At 41.9% G+C, this 14,819-nt stretch overlaps 1 protein-coding gene across 1 annotated transcript; it reads right to left on the reverse strand.

Annotated features, from left to right (window-relative positions):
- Positions 1–3,072: 3,072 nt before the first annotated feature.
- On the reverse strand, positions 3,073–5,544 carry LOC114788861 (cholesterol 7-alpha-monooxygenase-like). Its single transcript, XM_028977790.1, has 6 exons — positions 5,465–5,544; positions 4,852–5,092; positions 4,091–4,695; positions 3,711–3,841; positions 3,446–3,624; positions 3,073–3,372 (listed from the first exon to the last, which is right to left on the reverse strand). The coding sequence occupies exons 1-6, from the start codon at positions 5,542–5,544 to the stop codon at positions 3,073–3,075; spliced, it is 1,536 nt and encodes a 511-aa protein (XP_028833623.1).
- Between the last annotated feature and the right edge of the window lie 9,275 nt (positions 5,545–14,819).

Raw genomic sequence — 14,819 nt, forward strand, 5'->3', positions numbered from 1 at the left:
GTGTTTAGTTTCACAACTAGGGGGCGCATAATGCAAAGCCATCAACACGTCAAGACTTGTTCTCATTATTGTGGCAAACGGATCCAGATGGAAATTGCTGCATGTTCACCTTTTGAATCCTTGCGGGACACCGCCCCCTGGTGGCCGGCCGTGAATATGACATGTGGTAAAAATAATGCTTAAAATGCTGAGTTAAAAAAATAAAAAATAAAATAGAGGAATGAGAGGTTTCGTGTTCACGGTTGACTGTAAATCATTTTATCCACACCGTTCACATGCAGTCATGTCTGAGCACATGGCTTTTTTTATTTGTTTGAACACACTACTCAAATATGGTTTCCAGGAAAAGCCAAATTCGCACTAAACCGGACTTGTTTTGAAACAGTGTTGAATATTAATTCCTCTCTTTCATCAGAAAAAACTGTCTCTTCTTATAAAGGATGTGCATTCTAGTCATCATTTAAAAAGTAGCACCTTACTGTACTGTAGCTCTGTTTCGGTGGTTTATATTCAGCCTAGTTTAAGGACACATGGTCGTTTCATGCAGCTAACTCGGCTGAAAATAACCTTTCACATTGCACCAAACTCTCATAAAAATTACCTCATGGTTCTCCTTATTTGTGAAGAGGAGATAACATCAATAATGAAAGCATTTCTGCTCAAAGTCCACGTGCAGTCTTTTCTCTTTAACCTTTAAGCCTGTCTCAGTGTCATGTGCATTCCTACATCGACAAATCTGCACTTAGCGCAAGGCGAGATGCCGCTAGAATCTAAAAACTTGCTTGCATTTGAGATACGTTTTATGACGAGTGACCAATAGTTACACCAAGAGCAGCGTAATGAACCGGGACAGCGGGGATCGCTTGAACTACAGTGACCCATCCTGCTTGATGGGCATCACAAACAGCTCCAACTTTGTTTAAAGATAAGACTATGTCAGCTGGCACTGGCACAAGCAAGCAATTCAACAGCAATATTTACTGAGGCAAACAGGGGCCTAATAACGAATGTCATGTCTCGGCAGGGTCCCGGTTACTGTAGGTCTGGCCAGGAGACAGAGGAGGTAGAGCGAGTACATAAGTCAGTAGCATGCACGACGTCGATGTCCGTGAAGCCTGAGACTCGCCACCTGCTACCGAATCCGATCCAAGGCCAGCCTCATCGCCGGTGCCCTTCGCTCCAGAGTGTTGGCAGTTCAAACAAGTACCGACTTCCACATCATCGTTTTCTGCCAGCTGCTGTGACATCAAGCAGGGCTTGTGGAACAGCTCGTGGGAGGATACATGAGAAACCAGCTCCCTTACAAGCGCGCCGTACAGCATCGATAGAGCGGAGCCCTCGCTCGCAGAATCAGGCTGATTGTGAGCCGGATGAGTTTCTCTACTGTCAACAAATAAGCGAAGGACATCAATCAATCAGCAGATGGTTCTCAGTCAGCAGTAATATTCTTCCTTGTCTGGGAGTGGAATCTAGGTATATAGTGTAATGCTGACAGAATGCCTTCTGAAATGTAAAGCATAAATTACTGTAGTTATGTAAGACATTCCTGACTTCAACCCCTGGATAATTCATAGAAATCATAGAAATGCCTCTGGCAGCGGATGAGTTTATTTAAGCCTTTAAACAGAACCTTTGTGAAATGTGTGAACAATAAAGGGATGAAAACAACATGTTTTCTTTTCCAAACTATTTTATTAGGCAATAATACAGAAAGTATAACCTTCCAAAGTGTGCAGTTTGCACAAACATGCAGTATAATTTTTCATGCATATTCATTTTAGTTTGAAGGGGCCGTATCAAGGGGCAGTGGTGGCCTAGCGGTTAAGGAAGTGGCCCCCGTAATCAGAAAGTTGCCGGTTTGAATCCCGATCCGCCAAGGTACCACTGAGCAAAGCACCGTCCCCACACACTGCTCCCCGGGCGCCTGTCATGGCTGCTCACTGCTCACCAAGGGTGATGGGTTAAAAGCAGAGGACAAATTTCACTGTGTGCACCATGTGCTATGCTGCTGTGTATCACAAGTGACAATCACTTCACATGAACAAAGATGGATATGTAATTTTTTAAAAACAGTGACAAACCAAGCAAAGACTCTTTGTAAAGGTTCTCAGGAAGTTTGCTGAACAGTTTTTCGTTTCATTAACTGACATAAAGGCGAAAAAAATTGACATGTGGATTCTCCAATGCTAGTATAAATATTACTGATGAAGTTAGTATAGTGAGTACATTATATGAACTCAAAAATATCTATTCGTTCAGCACAACACATTTGAATTATTTGGAAAGGGATAATAAAAAATACAAAACCAAGTTTTTTTCCAAGTAAATACAAATTATGTACAAGCAACAATAGAGCGGAGCCCTCGGTCACATAATCAGCAGATGGTTCTCAGTCAGCAGTAATATTCTTCCTTGTCTGGGAGTGGAATCTAGGTATATAGAGTAATGCTGACAGAATGCATTCTGAAATGTAAAGCATAATTTACTGTAGTTATGTAAGACATTCCTGACTTCAACCCCTGGATAATTCATAGAAATCATAGAAATGCCTCTGGCAGCAGATGAGTTTATTTAAGCCTTTAAACAGAACCTTTGTGAAATGTGTGAACAATAAAGGGATGAAAACAACATGTTTTCTTTTCCAAACTATTTTATTAGGCAATAATACAGAAAGTATAACCTTCCAAAGTGTGCAGTTTGCACAAACATGCAGTATAATTTTTCATGCATATTCATTTTAGTATGAACAAAGATGGATATTTTAAAAACAGTGACAAACCAAGCAAAGACTCTTTGTAAAGGTTCTCAGGAAGTTTGCTGAACAGTTTTTCGTTACATTAACTGACATAAAGGCAAAAAAAATTGACATGTGGATTCTCCAATGCTAGTATAAATATTACTGATGAAGTTAGTATAGTGAGTACATTATATGAACTCAAAAACATCTATTCGTTCAGCACCACACATTTGAATAATTTCAAAAGTGATCCAAAAAAATACAAAACTAAGTTTGTTTACAAGTATATACAAATTATGTACAATTCAGATAATTTTTTCTATGCCCTTTTTCCCTTACTGAGCCTTGAGCTTGTATTTAAAGTCAACGTCATATGTAGGCTGCAGGATGCCCAAGCCGGCTCGGGACTGGTCCAGTGGAGGTGCTTTCAGGTCAGACTCTACCAGCTCCATGTCAAAGTAGCACAGCAGCAGGGTGAGGAACTGCTTGATCTCGTGCACAGCAAAGAAACGTCCAGGACACTTTGTCACGCCGGAGCCAAAAGGCATGTAGTAGTAGCGCAGCTTGCGGCCTTCTCTGTAGAACACGTTCTTTTCCTGTCCGTTTTCGTCAAGGTATCTGTCATATTTGAATGTCTGTGAAGATGGCAAAACCAGTTAAGATGAAAACCCCTGACGCCAACGTTCAATGCTACAAATCGTCACTTACCAGAGGGTCCTCGTAGATTTCAGGGTCAAAATGAAGCAGCTGTGGGTACAGGGCAATGACATCATCCTTTCGGATGACGTAAGACTCTTTGTTGTCCAGGTGGAGCAGAAAGTCCTCTTTGGCCACCCTCACATTGAGGGATGCACTGGACAGACGCATGGCCTCCTTGATGATGCTGTCTGCAAGGCATCAACACAGAGCTGAGACTCGCATTGCTTTGAACCTTGCGATCATTGTAATGTGGCGAACTGAGAGCACCTCTTACCCAACACGGTCATGTTGTCCAGCTGCTCCCTTGTCAGTATCAGGCAGGGTTTTTTGGGATCTGCTTTCTGGTTGGAACTTTCCAGGATTGCTTGCACCTCCTCACGTGCTGCTCTGATAGCGTCTGGGCTCCTGCGGAGAAGTAGAAACAAGGCACGTTGCCATGTTAAACGGGTTTATTTCTGACTCCAACAAGTAGTGCATGATGTAGGCTACTGCCTAGCAACCAAATACTGTCAGGTTATGTCATTCCGGGTGTGTAGTGACATACTGTTGGTCCTTATCATCATTGCGATAAAGCCGGGCCATTATCAGCAGTTCCCAATGAACGTTCTGATAGCAATGTCAATTTAACTACTGTGCGCTGAGGTAAGACCATACCTGATCATGTAGAATAGGGTCCAAAAGGTGGCAGGTAGGGTGTTGGCTTGAGAGGCCCAGAGAAGAGCTACATGAGTACGAGCCTTGCTGGTGTCGTTGAAGGTGGACAGCGTGTCGTTGAGCAGCATTCGCAGAGAGATCAGGTCAGACATGTTCTCGCGCTTGCTGAGGTTCTCGTGCAGCATTGACTTGGTGAGGTTCTCGCGGGCGCTGTGGCCACTCTTGAACACGTGGATGGGGAGTCCGGCCACCAGAGCCGGGAAGATCTTGTCAAACTCTTTGAAGTTCTCCAAGGCGCTCAGCACCAGGGCTTTCTGGGCCTCCTGGCGGGCCTGCATCTTGTCACCTTTCCCCAGCTCCTTGCCAAAAAGGGTCAGGTAACCAGACTGAAACATGACCTTGTAGCAGAAGGCGAAGATGCCGTCGACCTCCCAGTCAGAAGAGACCTTGAGTGTGTCGGACTGCAGCATGACACCCTGCAGGTTCTCCATCATGTTATCGATGAGTGAAGTGAGCGCCTCCCCCTGAAGGGTCTTTAGGAAGGTCTGGTGGAGATTTTCTGTTGTGTATCCATGGCTGGGGTCCATGCTCTGGTGACCAAAAGCCTTTTGGGAAACAAAAATTAAGTAAAAAGTTCTCTGATATGCTGAAGATGCTCGTCCACCACAGTTATCCCATCTGTCAACAGGTTTTATTACATGGTTTTCAAGCAAGAAACATGCATGTGCTTCATGTTGAGGCCCTCGACATTAATAACATACCTTGACAGAGGTAGCAAAATGGAATTTTTTCCAGTCCAAATGCCTCCCCTGTCTTATGACTGAGTGGTAGGAAAAGGGGTCACAGAGGAAGTGCACGTAGTCCCCGGCGATCTTACAGGTAAAGATGTGGCCGTACTTCCTCTGCCGGCTGCGCAGGAACTCCAGGGGGTTGGAGCCAAACTGCAGGGCACAGCCGAGGTACGGGATCCATCCATTCTCCACCGGGGGCTCCCCGGGCTGTCTGCAATTCACAACAGTGACCGATCAAGTCCAGACTGGCTAATATGTCACGCAGGGTTTGCATTGTGTGGAATTTGACAGACAGATTTTTTTTTTTCAAATTTCAAAGTCAAAGTGATGTTATTGTCATGTCATAATATGAGTACACAGAGAGATGAGATTGTGAAGCCTTAGGGATTCACAGTGTGCAAAAAGACAGGGAAAAAGACATTGAAATTTCAAGTTTCAATTTATTTTGTTTTCATGCACTTCAAAATACTCATAATATTTGCGTCAGAAATCAAGAAAAATAAGTACAGCATTTTATTAAGGAATATTGTATTTCACAAATATACAAAAGAATAAATGTGGGTCCATGCAAGATTGTATTTACCTACGACGAATCCCCAGAACCAGCCACAGGCAGCAGCAGAATCCGACCACGACGGCCCAAATGAAAGCTATGCTCATCATTTCTGCACGACTTGGAGAAAAAGATCTGAGCAAAAAAAGAGGAGGGATGATAACCCTGTAGGATGCACTGAGGTGTTCCACCAAACTCCCTCTGGTTTTATACTCTGTTCAAACAGCAACCTGTGACGCAACTCCAGATGCTTCTACGAAATCAGTGCGCAGATGTGCATGTGTGTGTGTGTGTGTGTGTGTGTGTGGCCTTGAACGGAGTCCATGGACACCTCTACCTGTGGCTCAGTAGACTGTACTTTGATTGCGGTGTTGAGTTGGGAAACCTTCTCAAGGTCTTTGGATTGTGTGACTTCTTTTTTGCTGGGAGGGAAACACAAAGGCACATCCATAATTTGTCTGGCCAGGTTTACTTCACACTCTTTCTGAAGGGAACACCGTTGAAAACACATTTAGTCAAAAAGCGCTGCAATTAGAACCTAGTGTGACTATAAAGATGAACGTGAGGTATGAGAGCTAATGAAATGAGGCTGTAGCAAAGATTTATAGCTATTCATTTCTCTCCTCGCAACTCATCTCTTTGTTTAATTTACAACCTTTGTTCTTGAAACACGTTTCACTTCCTCGCCCGCTACAGCAGTCATTCACTTAGATTTGGGTGATTAGGATGCATTTCCACACTCGCTCCAGTGGTAAAAAATATATTTATATCACTATAATACTTTCGATCAATTTATCTCATGAATGGTTTTGCTACTGGGTTTGTGCAGTTAAGCAAGGTACATTTCTCCGCAAAAGAACTTTCTAAGGCAATCTTTTTTTTTATTGTGCAATTGAAATTGTGCAATTGAAACAAAATTATGAATTATTGACCCAGATCCTGACACCTGGCAGAAATTCCTCTGGGTTTATACGGCAGTAACCTAAATCCACTGGCTCTGTCAAGGGTCACTGCTGGATAAAAGGTTATTGAGGGTTTCTAATTATGGTGTTGCAGAAATTCAGTGACTCAAAACCGTATGGGTGAAAAAAAGTTAAATCATATCTTATGAGGGCTTTGCAATGTACTATTGCTTATTCTGGAATCTCGCTATTGTTTACCTGCCTGCTGCCCTACAATGGACATTTGAAGGATTTATCACTCTAAAACTGTCTTGAGTCCATCAAAAATGACTGACCTACTCAGCCCACAGTCTACCACTGAGCCTCTGTATTACTCTGTCCTTGTTTTTTTTACCTTTACATGAAATGTTTGTTATGTCTATGAGGCATTTTATATTTGTATGTTTGTCAGGTCGCTGTGCAGTTTACAGATTAATTAGTCAGTGAATTGATTTGAGAAAAAGACTTATTTTACATCCATTCCAAATGTCCATTCCATGTAGTGCTGATACCTGGAAGCATTATTATTTAAGTATTTCAGTGGAATTTTATTTCGCCATATTTATTTGCAGTAAATGCATTTTCAATAAAATTTGATTGCTCTGGTTTATTCAAAGCAACCCAGCATCCAGTCGATCCTACTGACAGAGCATCATCCATCTCTAGCACAGACCTTATCAGAGCACAGCCTCATACTCTGCAAATGTGACGTTGCTGGCTGAGCCGAGTTAACTTTAAACAGATAAGAGGAAACCTGAAGGCCAACCACATTAGCTTTAATAATTAACACTTCCACAACAGGGCATTCGTTTGGCCTTGGAACCTCAGATAAACCACAGTGGATGTTCAGATGCACAATATGCCCAAAACCAGTTACTGAGATGAAGTATTTGCAGACACAAATCATAATTTCAGTCTTTATTAAAATGTTTGTCGTAATGTGCATGTAGTACATGCAAGAATTCAACAGACCAGTCAAGCAAATATGACAGCACAGAAAATAAATAATCAAAAACAACGTTTCATAGTGCATATCTTGAAGGATATGATTAGATTTTAAAATAGTAATGTTTCCAATTTCATTAATGGTATCAAAATAAGATTATCATTAAAGCAATACGGTCAAGGACAAGTTCCTAAAGAAAGCGATACTGGAGCTCTGATAAGACTGTGTACTGTTTGCTTGGAAGACATTCCCACAGAGACACGGCTGGCCCAGTGTTAGCTCCGGCTTCAGGATTACTGTGCCTGAATCAGTCTGGATGCAGCGTGTGCCCCGATGAGTTTTTACACTTGCTCTTATAAACATGAGTAATAAGTAAAATTTTTTTTTTTTGTAAAAGCAACTAGGATGTTAAGGATTATACACTAATGGGAACGCTTTATTAGAATTGTTTATTACCACAAATATCTCATCTGCCAAATCACATGGCAGCAGCACAATGCGTTTAGACATCTAGATGTGGTTGCTGCAGTTCAAACTGAGCATCAAAATGGGACAAAATGTGGGTTTAAGGGACTTCGAACAAGGCATGGTTGTTGGTGCCAGATGGCCAGGTCTGAATATTTCAGAAACTGCTGATTTACTTTCCACGTGCAAACATATGTAGGGATTACAGAGACTGGTCCAAAAAATGGACATTTTGGGCAATCTGATGCTACAGTCTATCTGATTGTTGTCGCTGACCATGTCCGACCCTTTAACACCACAGTGCACCCATCTTATGAAGGCTACTTCCATCAAGATAATTCACCTAGTCACAAAGCTCAGCTCATCTCAAAACTGGTTTCCTGAACTTGACAGTGAGTTCACTGTACTCCAGTGGCCTCCACAGTCACCAGATCTCAATCATTAAGTAGAGCAACTTTGGGATGTGTTGGAATGGGACATTTGCATCGTGGAACAAAATCTCTGATTAATGTTTCTGTCACAACAGGGAAGGAAGGATGCAAATGCTCGACTCAAGGGAAACACACAAGGATGCAGGAATGCTCAACCTCCCATGGATTCTGATGAGCGCCGGAATCCCGCCTTGGAATGCCATGCATCCGTACCTCCATCCTCCTCACCCGGCATGGATTTTAAAACAATGGCACAACCCGGCCTGGGCAGGGGAACTGGCGAGGTCCACTGAAGCGTTGGGAAAACCAGACGTTCATCTGCTGGGACAAGTCTACTGCACCCAGGGATTGGTTCGTGCATTCTGTCACAATGGCGTGCAGGGCAGGAAGGACACAAACACTCAACTCAAGGGAAACACACATGGGTTTAATCACACAAGGTACAAGTACAGGTAACAGAGATCATGCACAAACATGGAACAGAAACACACAGAAACCTTTATAACACACTACAGGTAATGTCAATCAAGGAGTTTAGACTGACAACCAACATGAAGAACCAGGAACTCCTGGCCTGCAGTGTCAGGTAAGGTTCGGATCATGACCTTGTTGATACGGCAGAATTGAGGCAGTTCTGAAAATAAAAAAAATGGTTCTAACCAGGTACTAGCAAGGTGTACCTTAGCATGTGATGGGTTCAATTGGGCCACCGGGTGGCACAGGGACAAGCAATGTGGACTCACACCTCCAAGGTAATGAGTTTGAATTTGAAGTCTGTAGGCTCTCCCCGTGGCTTTCTCCCATGACCCAAAGACGTGCACATTGGTGACTGTAAATGGGCCACAGGTGTGAATAGGGGAGTGATTTATGGTCGCATGGTGGATTCCTGCCCATCACCTAATGGCTCAACTGCATATTTCAACCATCTTCCGGAGTCTGCACATCAACCAACTGACTGTATTTAAACAATCCAAACAAGGAATAAAAAAATAAAATCATGTTTTTATGAAATACACTTTCAATAAATGAATGGCAATTTATAAAAAAAACAAGAAAAATAAAGTAAGTCACCAAAATCACCTTTTGCATGCACCTTGCTGCTAGATGGAGTTTCCAATGAAGTGCGCTACTGGTAGCTGCTTCATACTGCAATATAAAATCACAATGCAGAGGTAGCGGAATGATGCAAAACCCAAAACACTGCCATATCTGTGTCAGAAAATTTGTGTTTTGGGTGTCTTCGTTAATTTTCGTACATGTAGACTCACCCCTCAATGGGGTGCGAAATAACTGAAAACATGTTTTATATTCTAGTTTCTTTGCTCTGATTACTGATTTGCACACTCATGGCATTCTCTCGATGACCTTCAAGAGGTCGTCACCTGAAATGGTTTTCCAACAGTCTTGAAGGAGTTCCCAAAGTTCCCTGCGGTCCAGCTCACCCCAAACCATCTGGATTGGGTTCAGGTCCGGTGACTGTGGAGGCCAGGTCTCCACTTTTTGTTAAGTACATAACTCCACATGTGTTCATTCATAGTTTTGATGCCTTCAGTGAGAATCTACCAACGTAAATGGTCATAAAAATAAAGAAAACACAATGCATGAGAAGGTGTGTCCAAAATGTTGGCCTGTACTGTATGGAAACTCCCATCCTTCTTTTTTTACAAGAACGATTAGTATGATTGATATGCTCTTTCAACGCTTCATATTCTGATGAAGGAATACAACAGTAGGGTTGCCTGGTCTGGAATACACTAAAGGAATATTTTGAGAAATTAAGTTAGTACCCCAGATCGCCCTCCCAAACTGAGAACACTGACCTATACCTCTCAAACAGAGCACATACTTGAACCTGTTCCTACGGGGACAAGGTGGACAGATCTGGAGCTTTATCCTGCTCCTTTAAGCGGACTCCACTTGTTAAGACAACACTGTGGGCAAAGGGATTTCAGTAACACCAGCTGGTAGACTAACAACATGACGAGGAATCACACAAAGCTTCTCCATGCTGTCCAAACAGCTCCTGGTAACACCGGTGTATTACATTCATGCCCAAAATACCAGGGACATTAGAGGATAAACCCCCTGGAGGATCTTTAACTACCAAGACCCACACTGAACAATGTGGTTTCAAACTCAACCTCCACTTCCACATACCCTGAATAAGGTATAGACAACCCATTAGCTGCCCTTAACCACAACTAATGACATGACTGTAACCGCTCATGGTCCCATATTTCATAATGCTAACGAAGGACACTTTTGGTAATCGTAGACACCATTCACGCTGTATCAATTAAACATGATACTTGAATCCCCTAGCAAGGTGACACAAGGTTATTATTAATGTTGGAGCCACCAATTACCCCCCCAAGCTATGACTCTGTAGCTTGGTGGGTGCTAGTTGGTGGGTGCTAGGGGGCGAGGTGGTAGTAAGTTGTCTACCAGTTTGTGAAGACACACGTAATGACTGTGGCGACAAATCACAGAGCCCTGACGCGGGGAACAGCTGTGAGGGGAAGACAGCTGAAGTGCAGCCACGCTCTGTGTAATCAAGTTTACCTGTTTTTGCTGTCTTTTCAACAATACTTTTATATGCCTTTGGACTCCATTATGGATCCCAATTACTATTGACGCAGAACAACTTGGGTGTCTCATACTACCGTAGGACCCCTCTTGTTCCCGATGGAACACCTCCCCTCTGACTTCCAGGAATGTTGCAGTTGGCTCTCTATGCACAAATTGTTTCAAACAATGTCCTCATTAGTGAGGACATGTTCCACAAATTGATCCAATAGTAAAGTATCAGCATTTAACATGCCACTAGGCCCATGCTGTTTTACATTCTCTATTATTTCACAATAATAATTTTAACTGGATCCGCCTGCACAGGACACTACTTAATTTTATCCTGAGCTTCCCCCTCTTAATGGTTGAAAAAAAGAACTCTTGCCAACTGCCGCACCCTCATACAGGCCTGTGTTTCCTCCAATTACTCAGGTAATGTTATCCCTAACCTACCCCTAAACATGGGACATTTCTGGTCATGTGAAATTAAAACCATCCCAAGTGATAACCACACTCCATTCTGCCACATTCTGCATGACTCTTTTTACAACGTAGCAAAGTAAAATACTTAGGTCAAAATGTACTTGAGTAAAAATACATTTTTCTTTAAAAAATGTAACTTTAAAAAAGTATAAATTACTTACAAAAACTATTCAATTACAGTAACGTGAGTAAATGTAATTGGATACTTTCCACCTCTGGCCTTTCCTATGAAGTTGGGGAGGGAAGACTGGTCTGTAACATGAATAACGTTATTTGTTGAAAAACTAGTATTGTAACATACAAGACTTCTGAAATGTTATGCCTCGATCCTTTGTTATTACAGCCATACATGGCACAAAAGTCCAGCATATTCACGTGTACCATCACCGAAGCGTAGTTAAGCTTGGAACCCCATCCAAATATGGCAGCACTATTGAAGCATGCTGAATGGCTGAAAGTGAGCGTTATCTAGTGTATATATCTATGACAAATAAATAAATACAGTACAGTATACAATACAGTTTCCTCGTAGAGAAAATTATCTTTAATAAAAAGAAAAAGGAGGGGGCAAGAATAAACTTCAAAGTAAAACTAAAAAAAAACAGATCAAGAGCAAATGAAAAAAGGCACATCTATAAGGTACAGCAAATACAGAACAATTATGTTATCATGCAGCCTTCATACAGATATACAGAATTTCAGTTGTGCAAATGAAAGGAAGTACTGTTATTAATAAGGAAGTCATTAATTAACCAAGAGAAAGATGGTTTATTGTTTCTCCACTTGCAACAGCTTATATGAGATTTACCTAATATAATTACCATATTTATCATGTCAGAGATGGATGGATGCAATTTAACTACGTAAAAAATTATATGAAAAGAATCGAACTGCGGGATATATTTGAACTTGAGGGATAACCAACAATGCATTTCATACCAAAATTTTGCAGATATAAATTTCTATAAAGTGTTTCAGTTGGTCAAAGTTCATGAGTACCTATCAGGCAGCATAATGGCAGCTTTCAGAGTGCACTTGCATGCACATGTGTGGAACCGATCGGGCAAATGGTACTGATTGGGTACTGACACTACTTATTGCAGAAGTGATGTAATATGTGCAACCAGATGGGAGATACAGGAAACAGAAACCATGATATAATAACACGATTAAATGAGAGGAAATAACATCTCGTCTCATTTTTATCAACAAAACAGAAGAGATATTTTTGTATAGTTATAGTTTTGTAAACCATATTTATTTGAGTTTTTATTAACAATATTTCATGATATATTGTTATAGTTATTGTCACATGACCTGCATTATCTCATTTCCGTCACATCAGAAAATGTTAATTGACGAAGACATTTCGTCATAAATTTAGTTGAGTACAACAACACTACTAATCTCCTTTCCTCAGCCAAGTCATTGAAAATGTTTCTTGGGTTCTAATGATCCAAAATATAGAGCCATGGCAACAAAGTATTGGCTCACAAAGAGTTCTTAGAGTATGGCCATTAGGAGGTAAGACCTGGGGCGCAAATTCCGGAACCATTTATGGGGCTGGAACCATCCATGGGGAACGGAACTGTCAAAAAGTGGTCATTTGTACCGGGAGAGAGAGGATTGTCCATGGGGCAGGAAAAGGCGTGGAGAGCACAGGGGTCAAAGTTCATCTGGGTCAAACACAAACAGGTAGATATCCAAAAGCAAGGTCATGTCACGGCCATTCGGCATGGCGAGGCAGGTGATCTGAGACGATGATAAGACATGACGAGGAAGAAGGACGCATTCGCACGACGTCAAGAAACAGGGGGTTAATCCGTGATGAACAGGTCAGGAGAGACATCCAGTAATAGTGAACATGTCACCTGTAACAACGACCCAATGGTGAACACACACGAACAGACACAGGTGAACATGATCATTACACACAACGAACATGAAACTCGAACATAACCCTTCTGGACCAGATCATGACAGGTCGGGGTCAAAGGCAGTCAGCTGGAGATAAAATATATAAGTCATATAAATGGATATAAATCATAAAATTGCTCACAGCACATTTAATTTAATGAGTATGCGTTTGCAACTTGTGTTTGTTTATTCTGCCATTTTATGGTGTTTACTGTCTTCCTCATGGGTTCCTGGAGCGGCGCTAGGGTTGGAGTGGTACCAGCATCCCCTGGTGGCCACTGGACAGGTGAAGGCCATGACAATGGTGTTATATTTGCGATATTCTGTACACAGAGAATTTCATGCGAGCAAATAAAAATTGATTCTGTGCTCAAAGGTGTCTGCTATCATTCATATTAACGTGCATTTTATTCATTCGTTCTCTCGGAAATAGCAGCTTTTTCTGCTCTCCGAGCCCTGATCTCTCGCTCAGTGTCTGCTGCTGCTAAACATGTCTGCTGCCACCCTTCTTTTTCGAGCAGGCACAATGAGGACCCTGCGCTTATACAGGGAGTGCAGAATTATTAGGCAAGTTGAATTTTTGAGGAATAATTTTATTATTGAACAATAACCATGTTCTCAATGAACCCAAAAAACTCATTAATATCAAAGCTGAATGTTTTTGGAAGTAGTTTTTAGTTTGTTTTTATTTTTAGCTATTTTAGGGGTTTATCTGTGTGTGCAGGTGACTATTACTGTGCATAATTATTAGGCAACTTAACAAAAAACAAATATATACCCATTTCAATTATATATTTTTACCATTGAAACCAATATAACATCTCCACATTCACAAATATACATTTCTGACATTCAAAAACAAAACAAAAACAAATCAGCGACCAATATAGCCACCTTTCTTTGCAAGGACACTCAAAAGCCTGCCATCCATGGATTCTGTCAGTGTTTTGATCTGTTCACCATCAACATTGCGTGCAGCAGCAACCACAGCCTCCCAGACACTGTTCAGAGAGGTGTACTGTTTTCCCTCCTTGTAAATCTCACATTTGATGATGGACCACAGGTTCTCAATGGGGTTCAGATCAGGTGAACAAGGAGGCCATGTCATTAGTTTTTCTTCTTTTATACCCTTTCTTGCCAGCCACGCTGTGGAGTACTTGGACACGTGTAATGGAGCATTGTCCTGCATGAAAATCATGTTTTTCTTGAAGGATGCAGACTTCTTCCTGTACCACTGCTTGAAGGTGTCTTCCAGAAACTGGCAGTGGGACTGGGAGTTGAGCTTGACTCCATCCTCAACCCGAAAAGGCCCCACAAGCTCATCTTTGATGATACCAGCCCAAACCAGTACTCCACCTCCACCTTGTCGGACTGGAGCTCTCTGCCCTTTACCAATCCAGCCACGGGCCCATCCATCTGGCCCATCAAGACTCACTCTCATTTCATCAGTCCATAAAACCTTAGAAAAGTGGGATTTGAACCCGGGTCTTCTGGTTCATAGGCGAATATGTTACCCACTAGGCTACTACCACCCTGCAGCCAACTACAAGAAATGTCAGACCTCTTGCCAACAAAGGTTTGCTACAAAGTACTAAAGCGTGTTTTGTATTTTGATCAAATACTTATTTCATTCA

Source organism: Denticeps clupeoides, chromosome 4 (assembly GCF_900700375.1).
Source record: "Denticeps clupeoides chromosome 4, fDenClu1.1, whole genome shotgun sequence".
Taxonomy (NCBI): Eukaryota; Metazoa; Chordata; class Actinopteri; order Clupeiformes; family Denticipitidae; genus Denticeps; species Denticeps clupeoides.

What these genes read in the sequence shown, in the direction of transcription:
- LOC114788861 (XM_028977790.1), bottom strand. Translation starts at nt 5,544, where the DNA reads ATGATGAGCATAGCTTTCATTTGGGCCGTCGTGGTCGGATTCTGCTGC. An exon ending in GTTCTGGGGATTCGTCGTAG is followed by an intron (nt 5,093 to 5,464) that starts GTAAATACAATC and finishes TGTGAATTGCAG; the next exon opens with ACAGCCCGGGGAGCCCCCGG. An exon ending in AAATCTACGAGGACCCTCTG is followed by an intron (nt 3,373 to 3,445) that starts GTAAGTGACGAT and finishes CCATCTTCACAG; the next exon opens with ACATTCAAATATGACAGATA.